Source organism: Hyla sarda, chromosome 10 (genome assembly GCF_029499605.1).
Source record: "Hyla sarda isolate aHylSar1 chromosome 10, aHylSar1.hap1, whole genome shotgun sequence".
Taxonomy (NCBI): Eukaryota; Metazoa; Chordata; class Amphibia; order Anura; family Hylidae; genus Hyla; species Hyla sarda.
The window spans coordinates 1,211,213-1,228,201 of NC_079198.1; the positions used below are offsets into that span (position 1 = coordinate 1,211,213).

Here is a 16,989-nt window from a genome sequence, read left to right on the forward strand (position 1 = left end):
ACACTGAGGTAATACTGACGCATTTCATTCTTCTTCCTGTATTATGACCCCGTTCACACTGAGGTAACACTGACGCATTTCATTCTTGTTCCTGTATTATGACCCCGTTCACACTGAGGTAACACTGACGCATTTCATTCTTGTTCCTGTATTATGACCCCGTTCACACTGAGGTAACACTGACGCATTTCATTCTTGTTCCTGTATTATGACCCCGTTCACACTGAGGTAATACTGACGCATTTCATTCTTGTTCCTGTATTATGACCCCGTTCACACTGAGGTAATACTGACGCATTTCATTCTTGTTCCTGTATTATGACCCCGTTCACACTGAGGTAATACTGACGCATTTCATTCTTCTTCCTGTATTATGACCCCGTTCACACTGAGGTAATACTGACGCATTTCATTCTTCTTCCTGTATTATGACCCCGTTCACACTGAGGTAATACTGACGCATTTCATTCTTGTTCCCGTATTATGACCCCGTTCACACTGAGGTAATACTGACGCATTTCATTCTTGTTCCTGTATTATGACCCCGTTCACACTGAGGTAATACTGACGCATTTCATTCTTGCTCCCGTATTATGACCCTGTTCACACTGAGGTAATACTGACGCATTTCATTCTTGTTCCCGTATTATGACCCCGTTCACACTGAGGTAATACTGACGCATTTCATTCTTGTTCCTGTATTATAACCCCGTTCACACTGAGGTAATACTGACGCATTTCATTCTTGCTCCTGTATTATGACCCTGTTCACACTGAGGTAATACTGACGCATTTCATTCTTCCTGTATTATGACCCTGTTCACACTGAGGTAATACTGACGCATTTCATTCTTGCTCCTGTATTATGACCCTGTTCACGCTGAGGTAATACTGACGCATTTCATTCCTGTTACTGTATTATGACCCCGTTCACACTGAGGTAATACTGACGCATTTCATTCTTGTTCCTGTATTATGACCCCGTTCACACTGAGGTAATACTGACGCATTTCATTCTTGCTCCTGTATTATGACCCTGTTCACACTGAGGTAATACTGACGCATTTCATTCTTGTTCCTGTATTATAACCCCGTTCACACTGAGGTAATACTGACGCATTTCATTCTTCCTGTATTATGACCCTGTTCACACTGAGGTAATACTGACGCATTTCATTCTTGCTCCTGTATTATGACCCTGTTCACACTGAGGTAATACTGACGCATTTCATTCTTCCTGTATTATGAACCTGTTCACGCTGAGGTAATACTGACGCATTTCATTCTTGCTCCTGTATTATGACCCTGTTCACGCTGAGGTAATACTGATGCATTTCATTCTTGCTCCTGTATTATAACCCTGTTCACACTGAGGTAATACTGACGCATTTCATTCTTGTTCCTGTATTATAACCCCGTTCACACTGAGGTAATACTGACGCATTTCATTCTTCCTGTATTATGACCCTGTTCACACTGAGGTAATACTGACGCATTTCATTCTTGCTCCTGTATTATGACCCTGTTCACACTGAGGTAATACTGACGCATTTCATTCTTCCTGTATTATGAACCTGTTCACACTGAGGTAATACTGACGCATTTCATTCTTGCTCCTGTATTATGACCCTGTTCACGCTGAGGTAATACTGACGCATTTCATTCTTGTTCCTGTATTATGACCCCGTTCACACTGAGGTAATACTGACGCATTTCATTCTTGTTCCTGTATTATAACCCCGTTCACACTGAGGTAATACTGACGCATTTCATTCTTGCTCCTGTATTATGACCCCGTTCACACTGAGGTAATACTGACGCATTTCATTCTTGCTCCTGTATTATGACCCCGTTCACACTACAGAATTTTGTGAGGATTGCGCCTGGTCCCATGGATCTGACTGATTTGTTGGGTGGATATCAGTGAGTCACATGACTGCGGATGGTTTATCGCTTTATTCACGGATACAATCTGCTGACACTTCACCCCTGACCTATGAACCCCACAATTCTTCTATACATGTTCCCAGCACCTAGAAGAATCTGCTCCCAATGGTTATAAAATGGAGGACATTCCCCATGCAGCACCAGTCCACCCGCCATGCCCCACTGCAGCGTGATGGTCAGTATGGGGGGAGGGGTCAGAGGTCACAGCCTCCATTTTGGCTCCCCGAGGTTGTGTCACAAAACTGCAGCTCAGATCTGGGGTTAAAATATTGTCCTGTAAATCCACTTCTGGAAATTGGCCACAGCTGTATACACCCCGGGGTAGTTGGGGTTCGCACAGCTGTGACCCCAGGATACGACGCCAAATACTCGTCCATCACACACCAGGGGGCCCCCGGAGTCTCCCTGCAACAAAGAGACAAATGACACATTATAGGTAGAGATCAGACCCGACATACTCCGCATGGTGGTAATGATCATCACTGTGCACTACATGGCGGTATTATATGATCAGTATATAGCACTGTTATGTGGTACTATATGGCTGTATTATGTGATCAGTATATAGCACTGTTATGTGGCACTATATAGCTGTATTATGTGATCAGTATATGGCACTGTTATGTGGCACTATATGGTTGTGTTATGTGATCAGTATATGGCACTGTTATGTGGCACTATATAGCTGTATTATGTGATCAGTATATGGCACTGTTATGTGGTACTATATGGTTGTGTTATGTGATCAGTATATGGCACTGTTATGTGGTACTATATAGCTGTGTTATGTGATCAGTATATGGCACTGTTATGTGGCACTATATGGCTGTATTATGTGATCAGTATATAGCACTGTTATGTGGTACTATATGGCTGTATTATGTGATCAGTATATAGCACTGTTATGTGGCACTATATAGCTGTATTATGTGATCAGTATATGGCACTGTTATGTGGTACTATATGGTTGTGTTATGTGATCAGTATATGGCACTGTTATGTGGCACTATATGGCTGTATTATGTGATCAGTATATGGCACTGTTATGTGGTACTATATGGCTGTATTATGTGATCAGTATATAGCACTGTTATGTGGCACTATATAGCTGTATTATGTGATCAGTATATGGCACTGTTATGTGGTACTATATGGTTGTGTTATGTGATCAGTATATGGCACTGTTATGTGGCACTATATAGCTGTATTATGTGATCAGTATATAGCACTGTTATGTGGTACTATATGGCTGTATTATGTGATCAGTATATAGCACTGTTATGTGGCACTATATAGCTGTATTATGTGATCAGTATATGGCACTGTTATGTGGTACTATATGGTTGTGTTATGTGATCAGTATATGGCACTGTTATGTGGCACTATATGGCTGTATTATGTGATCAGTATATGGCACTGTTATGTGGTACTATATGGTTGTGTTATGTGATCAGTATATGGCACTGTTATGTGGTACTATATAGCTGTGTTATGTGATCAGTATATGGCACTGTTATGTGGTACTATATGGTTGTGTTATGTGATCAGTATATGGCACTGTTATGTGGTACTATATGGTTGTGTTATGTGATCAGTATATGGCACTGTTATGTGGTACTATATAGCTGTGTTATGTGATCAGTATATGGCACTGTTATGTGGCACTATATGGTTGTGTTATGTGATCAGTATATGGCACTGTTATGTGGTACTATATAGCTGTGTTATGTGATCAGTATATAGCACTGTTATGTGGCACTATATGGCTGTATTATGTGATCAGTATATGGCACTATATGGTTGTGTTATGTGATCAGTAGGTGGCGCTGTTATGTGGCACTATATGACAGTATTATACGGGTAGTGTTATGGCAGTATTATTAGGAGGGACGACTCTTTTCACCAGGAACCTTACAAAGATTTGATTAAAGATACTTTATTCTACATGACATTTGGGGTGGGCCCTTCCTTTATTCCTTCTGTAGGATCGGGGGGACACGTGGCGTCATTTACAGTCATCACCGCCCATCACTAGAAGATGCCAACCGGAGAGGGGGCGACCCCCGGGCCCTGTTCACACTCAGTATTAGATCTGAATTTATAGCCCAAACCAGGAGCCGACACAGAGAAAAAACTAGAATAGAAAGATCTGAAGCTTTTTCTGTAGGACGAGGTCGCCCCCTGCAGGCAGCGCTGTGTATGACACTCACCTGGTCGCCCCCTGCAGGCAGCGCTGTGTATGACACTCACCTGGTCGCCCCCTGCAGGCAGCACTGTGTATGACACTCACCTGGTCGCCCCCTGCAGGCAGCGCTGTGTATGACACTCACCTGGTCGCCCCCTGCAGGCAGCGTTGTGTATGACACTCACCTGGTCGCCCCCTGCAGGCAGCGCTGTGTATGACACTCACCTGGTCGCCCCCTGCAGGCAGCGCTGTGTATGACACTCACCTGGTCGCCCCCTGCAGGCAGCGCTGTGTATGACACTCACCTGGTCGCCCCCTGCAGGCAGCGCTGTGTATGACACTCACCTGGTCGCCCCCTGCAGGCAGCGCTGTGTATGACACTCACCTGGTCGCCCCCTGCAGGCAGCGCTGTGTATGACACTCACCTGATCGCCCCCTGCAGGCAGCGTTGTGTATGACACTCACCTGGTCGCCCCCTGCAGGCAGCGCTGTGTATGACACTCACCTGGTCGCCCCCTGCAGGCAGCGCTGTGTATGACACTCACCTGGTCGCCCCCTGCAGGCAGCGCTGTGTATGACACTCACCTGGTCGCCCCCTGCAGGCAGCGCTGTGTATGACACTCACCTGGTCGCCCCCTGCAGGCAGCGCTGTGTATGACACTCACCTGGTCGCCCCCTGCAGGCAGCGCTGTGTATGACACTCCCCTGGTCGCCCCCTGCAGGCAGCGCTGTGTATGACACTCACCTGATCACCCCCTGCAGGCAGCGCTGTGTATGACACTCACCTGGTCGCCCCCTGCAGGCAGCGCTGTGTATGACACTCCCCTGGTCGCCCCCTGCAGGCAGCGCTGTGTATGACACTCACCTGGTCGCCCCCTGCAGGCAGCGCTGTGTATGACACTCACCTGATCACCCCCTGCAGGCAGCGCTGTGTATGACACTCACCTGGTCGCCCCCTGCAGGCAGCGCTGTGTATGACACTCACCTGGTCGCCCTCTGCTGGCAGCGCTGTGTATGACACTCACCTGTTTGCCCCCTGCAGGCAGCGCTGTGTATGACACTCACCTGGTCGCCCCCTGCAGGCAGCGCTGTGTATGACACTCACCTGGTCGCCCCCTGCAGGCAGCGCTGTGTATGACACTCACCTGGTCGCCCCCTGCAGGCAGCGCTGTGTATGACACTCCCCTGGTCGCCCCCTGCAGGCAGCGCTGTGTATGACACTCCCCTGGTCGCCCCCTGCAGGCAGTGCTGTGTATGACACTCACCTGGTCGCCCCCTGCAGGCAGCGCTGTGTATGACACTCACCTGATCACCCCCTGCAGGCAGCGCTGTGTATGACACTCACCTGGTCGCCCCCTGCAGGCAGCGCTGTGTATGACACTCACCTGGTCGCCCCCTGCAGGCAGCGCTGTGTATGACACTCCCCTGGTCGCCCCCTGCAGGCAGCGCTGTGTATGACACTCCCCTGGTCGCCCCCTGCAGGCAGTGCTGTGTATGACACTCACCTGGTCGCCCCCTGCAGGCAGCGCTGTGTATGACACTCACCTGATCACCCCCTGCAGGCAGCGCTGTGTATGACACTCACCTGGTCGCCCCCTGCAGGCAGCGCTGTGTATGACACTCACCTGGTCGCCCCCTGCAGGCAGCGCTGTGTATGACACTCACCTGTTTGCCCCCTGCAGGCAGCGCTGTGTATGACACTCACCTGGTCGCCCCCTGCAGGCAGCGCTGTGTATGACACTCACCTGGTCGCCCCCTGCAGGCAGCGCTGTGTATGACACTCACCTGGTCGCCCCCTGCAGGCAGCGCTGTGTATGACACTCACCTGGTCGCCCCCTGCAGGCAGCGCTGTGTATGACACTCACCTGGTCGCCCCCTGCAGGCAGCGCTGTGTATGACACTCACCTGGTCGCCCCCTGCAGGCAGCGCTGTGTATGACACTCACCTGGTCGCCCCCTGCAGGCAGCATTGTGTATGACACTCACCTGGTCGCCCCCTGCAGGCAGCGCTGTGTATGACACTCACCTGATCGCCCCCTGCAGGCAGCGCTGTGTATGACACTCACCTGGCAGCTTTTTCTGTAGGACTATGTCGCCCCCTGCAGGCAGCGCTGTGTATGACACTCACCTGGTCGCCCCCTGCAGGCAGCGCTGTGTATGACACTCACCTGGTCGCCCCCTGCAGGCAGCGCTGTGTATGACACTCACCTGATCGCCCCCTGCAGGCAGTGCTGTGTATGACACTCACCTGTTTGCCCCCTGCAGGCAGCGCTGTGTATGACACTCACCTGGTCGCCCCCTGCAGGCAGCGCTGTGTATGACACTCACCTGGTCGCCCCCTGCAGGCAGCGCTGTGCATGAAACTCACCTGGTCACCCCCTGCAGGCAGCGCTGTGTATGACACTCACCTGGCAGCTTTTTCTGTAGGACTATGCCGCCCCCTGCAGGCAGCGCTGTGTATGACACTCACCTGGTCGCCCCCTGCAGGCAGCGCTGTGTATGACGCTCACCTGGTCGCCCCCTGCAGGCAGCGCTGTGTATGACACTCACCTGGCAGGCGTCCTTGCCTCCGCTGTTGTACCCGGCGCAGATCATGTTCTTGGTGATGTGTCCGGAGTAGGAGGCCGAGCTGTTGCACCTTCTTTGGGGGACGATGGGCAGTCGGACGCTGCGCAGAGTGTCGGAAGCTTTACCGCTGACCGTGCTGGTGTAACCCCAACCTGACACCTGACACAGGCGACCCTCTGCCGGCGAGACCCCCTGCGCCGGGAGCGGCACTATAGACACGAAGGCGTTATACATGGCCGCGCGGTTCAGCTGCAGAATAATACGGGAGGCAGAGTCAGGCAAATGATAAAGGGAAACCCTGCCCGAAACCACAAATCTCACTAATCCTGATTCAATTGTCTCGTTTTGACTCCGACTCCATAAGAAAGACTGTTTGACCTCAACCCCATCTGCTTTATATAGGGGCAGAGCTGTATGGGAATCCTACACTGACAGTGGAGTTCCCCTTTAAGAAGCTGATCTCAGACCTGCAACACTAGGGCAGTGGTCTCCAGACTGTGGCCCTCCAGCCTCTGGCTGTCTGTGCATGCTGGGAGTTGTAGTTTAGCAATTCCAATACACTACAACGGTGTTTTCCAAACTGTGGACCTCCAGCTGTTGTAAAACTACAACTCCCAGCATGTCCGGACAGCACTATGTTGTTACGCCTTTGGTGATGACATCACAATCAAACCCCGCCTCCCCCACGTCACTCACCTTGATCAGCATGATGTCGGCGTTCTTGGAGGCGGAGCTGTATTCTGGGTGACACACCAGCTTCGCCGGGCGGAAGATCTGCTCCGTTCCTTCGAAGACGGACAAGGAATATTCTCCGGCCACGACCAACATCTGGTTCTGCCTTTGGAGACGTTACGGATAAGATTAGAGGCGGGGCCAGCGTGTCGCTCGTAATATTCATATAATATCCGAATACACTGTGCGCATCTTGTGTCCGGCCGCGTTCACACTCTGCTGATCCGCTGCAGAACACGTTCCGGGCTTCCTCGCTTAAACCAAAATCCGCAGCAGATCTGCAGCATGTGAACGGCGTCCGATGTTGCGCCCCAACATTTTTATTCTTTTTATAGGAGTTTTAATCCTGGCGTTATTTTCCTTTGATGCCTTTGTTTTGTTTTTGTTTTTTTATCCCCTGCAGTGTTTCTCATTAACGTGATGTTTTTCATCATGTGATTTTTTTTTTACTGGGTCATGTGATCACCAGTCTGACCCACAGAAAATCGCAGTGCCTAATGCAGTGTTTCCAAACTAAGGTGCCTCCAGCTGTTGCAAAACTACAACTCCCAGCATGCCCAGGTTGCATCAATGCATTTTATTGCTCTAAAGGGGTCATGTGATCACCAGTCTGACCCACAGAAAATCACCATGTTTAATGCATTGTTTCCTCCAGCTGTTGCAAAACTACAACTCCCAGCATGCCCGGACAGCCGTTTCATCAATGCATTTTATTATTGTAACTGGGTCATGAGATCACCAATCTGACCCACAGAAAATCACAGTGCTTAATGCATTGTTTCCCAATTAAGGTGCCTCCAGCTGTTGCAAAACTACAACTCCCAGCATGCCCGGACAGCCGTTAAATCAATGCATTTTATTCCTGTAACTGGGTCATGTGATCACCAGCCTGACCCACAGAAAATCACAGTGCTTAATGCAGTGTTTCCCAACTAAGGTGCCTCCAGCTCTTGCAAAACTACAACTTCCAGCATGCCCAGACAGACGTTGCATCAATGCATTTTAATACTGTAACTGGGTCATGTGATCACCAGTCCATATTGCAGTGCTTAATGCATTGTTTCCAAACTAAGGTGCCTCCAGCTGTTGCAAAACTACAACTCCCAGCATGCCCAGACAGCCGTTGCACCAATGCATTTTATTACTGTAACTGGGTCATGTGATCACTAGTCTGACCCACAGAAAATCACAGTGTTTGATGCAGCGTTTCCAAACTAAGGTGCCTCAAGCTGTTGCAAAACTACAACTCCCAGCATGCCCGGACAGCCAGCGGCTGTCTGGGCATGCTGGGAGTTGTAGTTTTGCAACAGCTGGAGGGGCACTAGTTGGGAAATACTGTCTTTGGGTATGCTCACACCCTTGCAGAATTTCCTTTCGTGTGGAATTTGCCATAAAAATTAACCCCTGAAATTCAAAGTCCCATTGACTAAGCGCACGTTCACACGTACTATCTGTGCTTTTCTCTGCAGCACATACCGTCACATTGTGTCTTATACTCTAGTCACATCCAAAGCTGCATTCTACAGGATCATCAGTGGTCACCAGCGTTTCACAGGACAAAATAACGTAACGTGCGGCGCTACTATGTCCAATATTTGGAGGTGGCGACCATCAGGTGTGAACCCAGCCCTAGATGTCATCCCATAATGCACTGCACTATAGGAGATGTGTTTGCTTCATTGTATAGAAGCTCTTATATGCTCTATACCAGTGTTTCCCAACCAGGGTGCCTCCAGGTGTTGCAAAACTACAACTCCCAGCATGCCTGGACAGCCAAAGGCTGTCCAGGCATGCTGGGAGTTGTAGTTTTGCAACACCTGGAGGCACCCTGGTTGGTAAACACTGCTCTATATAGACATTCCACCAGCAGGGGGCAGTAGAGAGATAAGAGATGCAGATCTGCAGCTTTGGATGTGATTGGAGTATGGAGGGTGACTTGCAGGTGCAGCCATGTTGCCTCCTCTCTACTTACTCGATCTTGCAGTGGGCGGCCGTCAGGACCCAGAACCTGCTGACCAGGGACCCCCCGCAGAAGTGCAGGCCCGTATTCCTCTTCAGAGACACCAGGTAGCGTGTAGAATAGGGCGACACCGAGTACCCCCCAATAATTCGCGGCATGCTCCTCTGCCCCGCACCTAAAAAAAAACGTAAAAATGGTTAATCAAGGCCTCGTCCAGAGAGCTGACAATCCAAATGTAGGTGTCATACGCAATCCGTTTATTGGATAATTAAATGTTCTTAAACCTTCTAGCGTTAGGGGTATTCATTGTTGCTTTTGCGCAATTTTGTGTATTATTTTTGCATGTACTGAGTGGTTATAGTTTGGAAATCCGGACGCATTATTTCTCATCATTTTTGCACAAGTTTTTTGCAGTTTGCGCTCGCGTCGTCACTTGGAGGGGGCGTGGCTTAGTAGATTTGGGGCATATCACATCCGCATAAAAAATTGCGCAAGTATAATCTCCCCCCTGGATCTTAGGATCTGGTAAGATCATCGATCTGTGTATTGTAAATTCACGCAATTTATTATGTTGTGGGCGAAATTCATAAAACTAGACACTAGACCACCCAGAAAAAAAACTTCGCAAATGAAAAATAAAAATGTGCACAAATTTCCATGACGTTGATAAATGGACTGTATGGGGGGGGGGGTATTTTTATGATTTTTGTCTCATGACGCATTTATTTTAGAAGCTGCAGTTTTGGAACTTTGTACCATTCCTTCACCGATCCCTCCCCATCCCCCATTACAGATTCTCCGAAGCTCAAGATTCCTGGAAGTGAAGGCGCCGAGCGGAGTTCAGTCCTGTGTTCCTGGAAGTCTGCCTTCACCACTGCACAGGGAAGGGAGGGGTTAATGATGGACTGTACTGCAGTTGAGGGAGGGGTTAACAATGGACTGTACTGTAGGTGAGGGAGGGGTTAATAATGGACTGTACTGCAGGTGAGGGAGGGGTTAATAATGGACTGTACTGCAGGTGAGGGAGGGGTTAATAATGGACTGTACTGCAGGTGAGGGAGGGGTTAATAATGGACTCTACTGCAGGTGAGGGAGGGGTTAATAATGGACTGTACTGCAGGTGAGGGAGGGGTTAATAATGGACTGTACTGCAGGTGAGGGAGGGGTTAATAATGGACTGTACTGCAGGTGAGGGAGGGGTTAATGATGGACTGTACTGCAGGTGAGGGAGGGGTTAATAATGGGCTGTACTGCAGGTGAGGGAGGGGTTAATGATGGACTGTACTGCAGGTGAGGGAGGGGTTAATAATGGACTGTACTGCAGGTGAGGGAGGGGTTAATGATGGACTGTACTGCAGGTGAGGGAGGGGTTAATAATGGGCTGTACTGCAGGTGAGGGAGGGGTTAATAATGGGCTGTACTGCAGGTGAGGGAGGGGTTAATAATGGACTGTACTGCAGGTGAGGGAGGGGTTAATAATGGGCTGTACTGCAGGTGAGGGAGGGGTTAATAATGGGCTGTACTGCAGGTGAGGGAGGGGTTAATAATGGGCTGTACTGCAGGTGAGGGAGGGGTTAATAATGGGCTGTACTGCAGGTGAGGGAGGGGTTAATAATGGACTGTACTGCAGGTGAGGGAGGGGTTAATAATGGGCTGTACTGCAGGTGAGGGAGGGGTTAATAATGGGCTGTACTGCAGGTGAGGGAGGGGTTAATAATGGACTGTACTGCAGGTGAGGGAGGGGTTAATAATGGACTGTACTGTAGGTGAGGGAGGGGTTAATAATGGGCTGTACTGCAGGTGAGGGAGGGGTTAATAATGGGCTGTACTGCAGGTGAGGGAGGGGTTAATAATGGGCTGTACTGCAGGTGAGGGAGGGGTTAATAATGGACTGTTACATTTGAGGAGATTTATTTACGTTTTCTATTTCCGCATCAATATAAACCTACAGGGCGCGAGTCTATTTTGTGCCTCATTTATGTAAAGTCTCGCGGACTCCGGATTGGACTGTATGTGATTCGGCTCCCGCGCGGTCTCAGCACTTTAGGCCGATGCGAATCTTCGCTCAAAAGTCGTTATTGATAAATTCGGCTCCGATGAATAAAAATATTTAGACTGCGACGTTCTGTGCGACAATTATAGACGGGAAAACCAATCAAAATCCCGCAAATGTATCAACAGAGAAATCTGTAAAGAAGACCCCTCAGTATTATAGACGAGACCCCCAAGGATCAGTCACCATGTCACACATTATATATAATCCTCCATCACTGCTCATACAGAATCATAAGGATGTGATCAAATGTGGGGTCCATGAGCGCCCCCCAATAATACCTACAGTGGTGCCCCCCCAATAATACCTACAGTGGTGCCCCCCCAATAATACCTACAGTGGAGCCCCCCAATAATACCTACAGTGGTGCCCCCCCAATAATACCTACAGTGGAGCCCCCCAATAATACCTACAGTGGTGCCCCCCCAATAATACCTACAGTGGTGCCCCCCCAATAATACCTACAGTGGTGCCCCCCCAATAATACCTACATTGGAGCCCCCCAATAATACAGTGGAGCCCCCCCCCAATAATACAGTGGTGCCCCCCCAATAATACAGTGGTGCCCCCCAATAATACAGTGGAGCCCCCCCCCCCCCCAATAATACAGTGGAGCTCCCCCCCCCCCCAATAATACAATGGAGCCCCCCCAATAATACAGTGGAGCCCCCCAATAATACCCACAATGGAGCCTCCCAATTATACCCACAGTGGTGCCCCCCCCCAATAATACCCACAGTGAAGCCCCCCTAAAATACCCATAGTGGAGCCCCCCCAATATTACCCACAGTGGAGCCCCCCAAAAATATCCACAGTGGAGCCCCCCCAACATTACCCACAGTGGAGCCCCCCAATAATACCCACAGTGGAGCCCCCCCAACATTACCCACAGTGAAGCCCCCCAATAATACCCACAGTGGAGCCCCCCCCCCAATACCCACAGTTGAGTGCCCCCCAATAATACCCACAGTGGAGCCCCCAATAATACAGTCGAGTGTCCCCCCAATAATACCCACAGTGGAGCCCCCAATAATACAGTGGAGTGTCCCCCCAATAATACCCACAGTGGAGCCCCCAATAATACAGTGGAGTGTCCCCCCAATAATACCCACAGTGGAGCCCCCAATAATACAGTGGAGTGTCCCCTTAATAATACCCACAGTGGAGCCCCCAATAATACAGTGGAGTGTCCCCCCAATAATACCCACAGTGGAGCCCCCAATAATACAGTGGAGTGTCCCCTTAATAATACCCACAGTGGAGCCCCCAATAATACAGCGGAGTGTCCCCCCAATAATACCCACAGTGGAGCCCCCAATAATACAGTGGAGTGTCCCCTTAATAATACCCACAGTGGAGCCCCCAATAATACAGCGGAGTGTCCCCCCAATAATACCCACAGTGGAGCCCCCAATAATACAGTGGAGTGTCCCCTTAATAATACCCACAGTGGAGCCCCCAATAATACAGTTGAGTGTCCCCTTAATAATACCCACAGTGGAGCCCCCAATAATACAGTTGAGTGTCCCCTTAATAATACCCACAGTGGAGCCCCCAATAATACAGTGGAGTGTCCCCCCAATAATACCCACAGTGGAGCCCCCAATAATACAGTGGAGTGTCCCCTTAATAATACCCACAGTGGTCCCCCCAATATTCCCCACAGTGGTCTGCCCCTGCCCCCAATAATACCCCCAGTTTCTTCTTCCTATAACAGCGCCGCCCCTGTCCTCAGGTAGTGTGCAGTATTACAACAGTTAAGAGGAGCTGAGCTGTAATACCACACGCAGCCTGAGGACAGGAGTGGCGCTGTTTAGCTCTGTTTTTCTGGATAACACCTTTAACCCCGCGGAGCCCAGTCACATGATGGGGATTACTATTTGGAGTGTTCCATAAATTGCAGCCATGGAATCATTTGTCGCAGTTCCCCCGGATGTTCAGTCGCCCCCATAACTGCGGCGCCGCGGCGAGACTCACCGATCAATGTGGAGAAGTGCAGGATGAGCAGGAGCCGCAGCCGGTGACCGTCCATCCTAAAATACCGACTGCGATCCACAGAACCCCGCGCTGGTACCCGCTTCCCTGCCCCGTCACCATGGCAACACGACAGCGGGTAGAAAGGACTATTATGTCCCCTGAGGTACCTGAGGACAGAGGGGGCAGCGCAGGCGGCTCATCTTACCCCCGGCAGCCATAGGTGGCATCAGGGCGTCTCTGGTTTCGCTGGCACCTGCCGGGATAACATGAGACGCCGTCCGCACTGTCATCTGTATCCGGATCCTCACCCCCCGGGAATCTGTTAACCCTGTGAGGACGGGTGACGACCTTCATGGCGGTCACTCAGCTTTCCCAGGATCCTGAACAGTAAATCTGCCCTGATAAAAAGTGATATTTAATGAGGCTGCAGGGTTCAGAAAAGCTGAGTAACCTCTCCCCTAAGTGATGCTTCATAAGGACCAGATGAGGAGGAACTACAAGTCCCAGAACACTCGTTAATATTATACAACAATCACTATAAAGGTCCTTATACTAGATCGTGGACTTACAGGCGGTCAGGGCATGCTGGGAGTTGTAGTGTAGCCTGCAGGATGATCTGCTATGAGTGTTTAGTCTTGCGCCACCTAGTGTCCATGAGGTAAAATGTGCAGAAAATGATTGGGGACCTGAACATCTCCATCAATCCAAAACCTGAATATTAAAGCAAATAAGTTTTAGCTTTTTTAGGAGAATATTGGTTTGTGGACAATTATTGGGCCACTTTATGGGGTGTTCCAGTATGAGAAAAATATATTAAAATAAAACTATCACCTCAAGATATATAACTTACTAATATATAATGAGATCACACATTGTACCGGCTTCAACATGTTTTGGGGTCATTGTCCCCTGACAGGAGGTTGTGTAGCCCTCTCATTGTCAGTGTGGTGTGTTGTCTCAGCAGCTTCTGGCTTCTCCCTTTTTACTGACAGTGAGTTGTGTAGTCCTCTCATTGTCAGTGTGGTGTGTTGTCTCAGCAGCTTCTGGCTTCTCCCTTTTTACTGACAGTGAGTTGTGTAGCCCTCTCATTGTCAGTGTGGTGTGTTGTCTCAGCAGCTTCTGGCTCCTCCCTTTTTACTGACAGTGAGTTGTGTAGCCCTCTCATTGTCAGTGTGGTGTGTTGTCTCAGCAGCTCCTGGCTCCTCCCTTTTTACTTACAGTAAGTTGTGTAGTCCTCTCATTGTCACTGTGGTGTTGTATCAGCAGCTCCCTGATTCCTCCCTCTGTCCCATCATCCTCTGCTGTTGGTTGGATCTTGTCTCTGATCTCTAGCTCCGCCCCCTGAGTGATGTCATCATCTCTGACCAGCCCCTACTGCTATATCCCCATTTCCTATACATATATATATGTTTATTAGGACATATAGGGAAGAATGAGCTGAGATTACAGCCGCCTTGTCCTGAACAATGCCACAGGCAGAGGAGCAGACAGGGAATGAATATAGCAGCTGCTGCAACCTCGATGACTGTGCGAAAGTCTACTGTGAAATGAGATGTTCTGCAGCAGCTCTGGGCAGTGAACTAGCAGGAGGGCTGCGGGAGGGGAATAGGCGGGGGGGGGGGTCTGTGATTAGGAGCTGAGGGAACAATACAATCTGGGAATTGTAGTACTGAGCAACTGCGATTGGCTGTCTGGGCATGCTGGGTGTTGTAGTTTGCAGTCTGCCCAGTTATAGATAATTGTGTCACTAGAGGCTGGTGACCCCCCCCCCCCAGTCACTTCTCACTTACTGGTTTATGCTGAGACCCCGGTGATTCTGCCACCAGGTCAGTGACCCAGAATGGACTCCGGTCACGTTCACCGATGATTAAACCGCGGTTTACACTTTGTTATTTACGTGTTCCGTGCCAATGACCACGACCCTATGACCCCTGAAAGTATGCGCCCCCTGTGCTGATCGCTGCGGGTGCCGGATCATTCTCTATAAAGCAAAGGTCAGCGTCTTGGGGTTCTCTAGCTGTCATCCAACTACAAGTCCCAGCATGACAAACGGGAGGGGGGAGTGAGCTGTACTCACTATTCTGCTGGTGAGGTCACTGTGTACATACATTACATCACTTATCCTGTACTGATCCTGAGTTATATCCTGTATTATACTCCAGAGCTGTACTCACTATTCTGCTGGTGAGGTCACTGTGTACATACATTACATTACTTATCCTGTACTGATCCTGAGTTATATCCTGTATTATACCCCAGAGCTGTACTCACTATTCTGCTGGTGAGATCACTGTGTACATACATTACATTACTTATCCTGTACTGATCCTGAGTTATATCCTGTATTATACCCCAGAGCTGCACTCACTATTCTGCTGGTGAGATCACTGTGTACATACATTACATTACTTATCCTGTACTGATCCTGAGTTATATCCTGTATTATACTCCAGAGCTGTACTCACTATTCTGCTGGTGAGGTCACTGTGTACATACATTACATTACTTATCCTGTACTGATCCTGAGTTATATCCTGTATTATACCCCAGAGCTGTACTCACTATTCTGCTGGTGAGATCACTGTGTACATACATTACATTACTTATCCTGTACTGATCCTGAGTTATATACTGTATTATACTCCAGAGCTGTACTCACTATTCTGCTGGTGAGGTCACTGTGTACATACATTACATTACTTATCCTGTACTGATCCTGAGTTATATCCTGTATTATACTCCAGAGCTGTACTCACTATTCTGCTGGTGAGGTCACTGTGTACATACATTACATGACTTATCCTGTACTGATCCTGAGTTATATCCTGAATTATACTCCAGAGCTGTACTCACTATTCTGCTGGTGAGGTCACTGTGTACATACATTACATTACTTATCCTGTACTGATCCTGAGTTATATCCTGTATTATACTCCAGAGCTGTACTCACTATTCTGCTGGTGAGGTCACTGTGTACATACATTATTTATCCTGTGCTGATCCTGAGTTATATCCTGTATTATACTCCAGAGCTGTACTCACTATTCTGCTGGTGAGATCACTGTGTACATACATTACATTACTTATCCTGTACTGATCCTGAATTATACCCCAGAACTGTACTCACTATTCTGCTGGTGAGGTCACTGTGTACATACATTACATTACTTATCCTGTACTGATCCTGAGTTATATCCTGTATTATACTCCAGAGCTGTACTCACTATTCTGCTGGTGAGGTCACTGTGTACATACATTACATTACTTATCCTGTACTGATCCTGAGTTATATCCTGTATTATACTCCAGAGCTGTACTCACTATTCTGCTGGTGAGATCACTGTGTACATACATTACATTACTTATCCTGTACTGATCCTGAGTTATGTCCTGTATTATACTCCAGAGCTGTACTCACTATTCTGCTGGTGAGGTCACTGTGTACATACATTACATTACTTATCCTGTACTGATCCTGAGTTATGTCCTGTATTATACTCCAGAGCTGCACTCACTATTCTGCTGGTGAGATCACTGTGTACATACATTACATTACTTATCCTGTACT

General features: G+C 48.9%; 2 protein-coding genes across 3 annotated transcripts in view; one reads left to right on the plus strand and one right to left on the minus strand.

The window, feature by feature from the left end:
* Positions 1-1,947: 1,947 nt before the first annotated feature.
* LOC130293548 (trypsin-3-like) lies at positions 1,948-14,078 on the minus strand. 2 transcript variants are annotated; one of them, XM_056542360.1, is made up of 5 exons: positions 13,991-14,078; positions 9,404-9,566; positions 7,396-7,537; positions 6,682-6,948; positions 1,948-2,352 (listed from the first exon to the last, which is right to left on the minus strand). In XM_056542360.1, exons 2-5 carry the CDS (start codon positions 9,547-9,549, stop codon positions 2,209-2,211), a joined length of 699 nt encoding a protein of 232 aa, XP_056398335.1. In that variant the 5' UTR covers positions 9,550-9,566; positions 13,991-14,078; the 3' UTR covers positions 1,948-2,208. The 2 variants fall into 2 exon arrangements, with proteins under 2 accessions (XP_056398335.1, XP_056398334.1); XM_056542359.1 differs by lacking the exon at positions 13,991-14,078 and adding an exon at positions 13,422-13,753.
* CDA (cytidine deaminase) overlaps positions 13,452-16,989 on the plus strand; it is a 37,635-nt gene continuing 34,097 nt past the window's right edge. Inside the window, exon 1 of the mRNA XM_056542361.1 lies at positions 13,452-13,584. The gene's annotated coding sequence lies outside the window, so the exon portion shown is untranslated. The remainder of the gene's footprint in view (positions 13,585-16,989) is intronic.

Excerpts from the sequence above, each read along its gene's own strand:
- LOC130293548 (XM_056542359.1), bottom strand. The coding sequence starts at position 13,476 with ATGGACGGTCACCGGCTGCGGCTCCTGCTCATCCTGCACTTCTCCACA. Across the intron at positions 9,567-13,421 it reads GCACTTCTCCACATTGATCG|GTGCGGGGCAGAGGAGCATG; the intron begins GTGAGTCTCGCC and ends GTTTTTTTTTAG. Across the intron at positions 2,353-6,681 it reads GAGGCAAGGACGCCTGCCAG|GGAGACTCCGGGGGCCCCCT; the intron begins GTGAGTGTCATA and ends TCTTTGTTGCAG.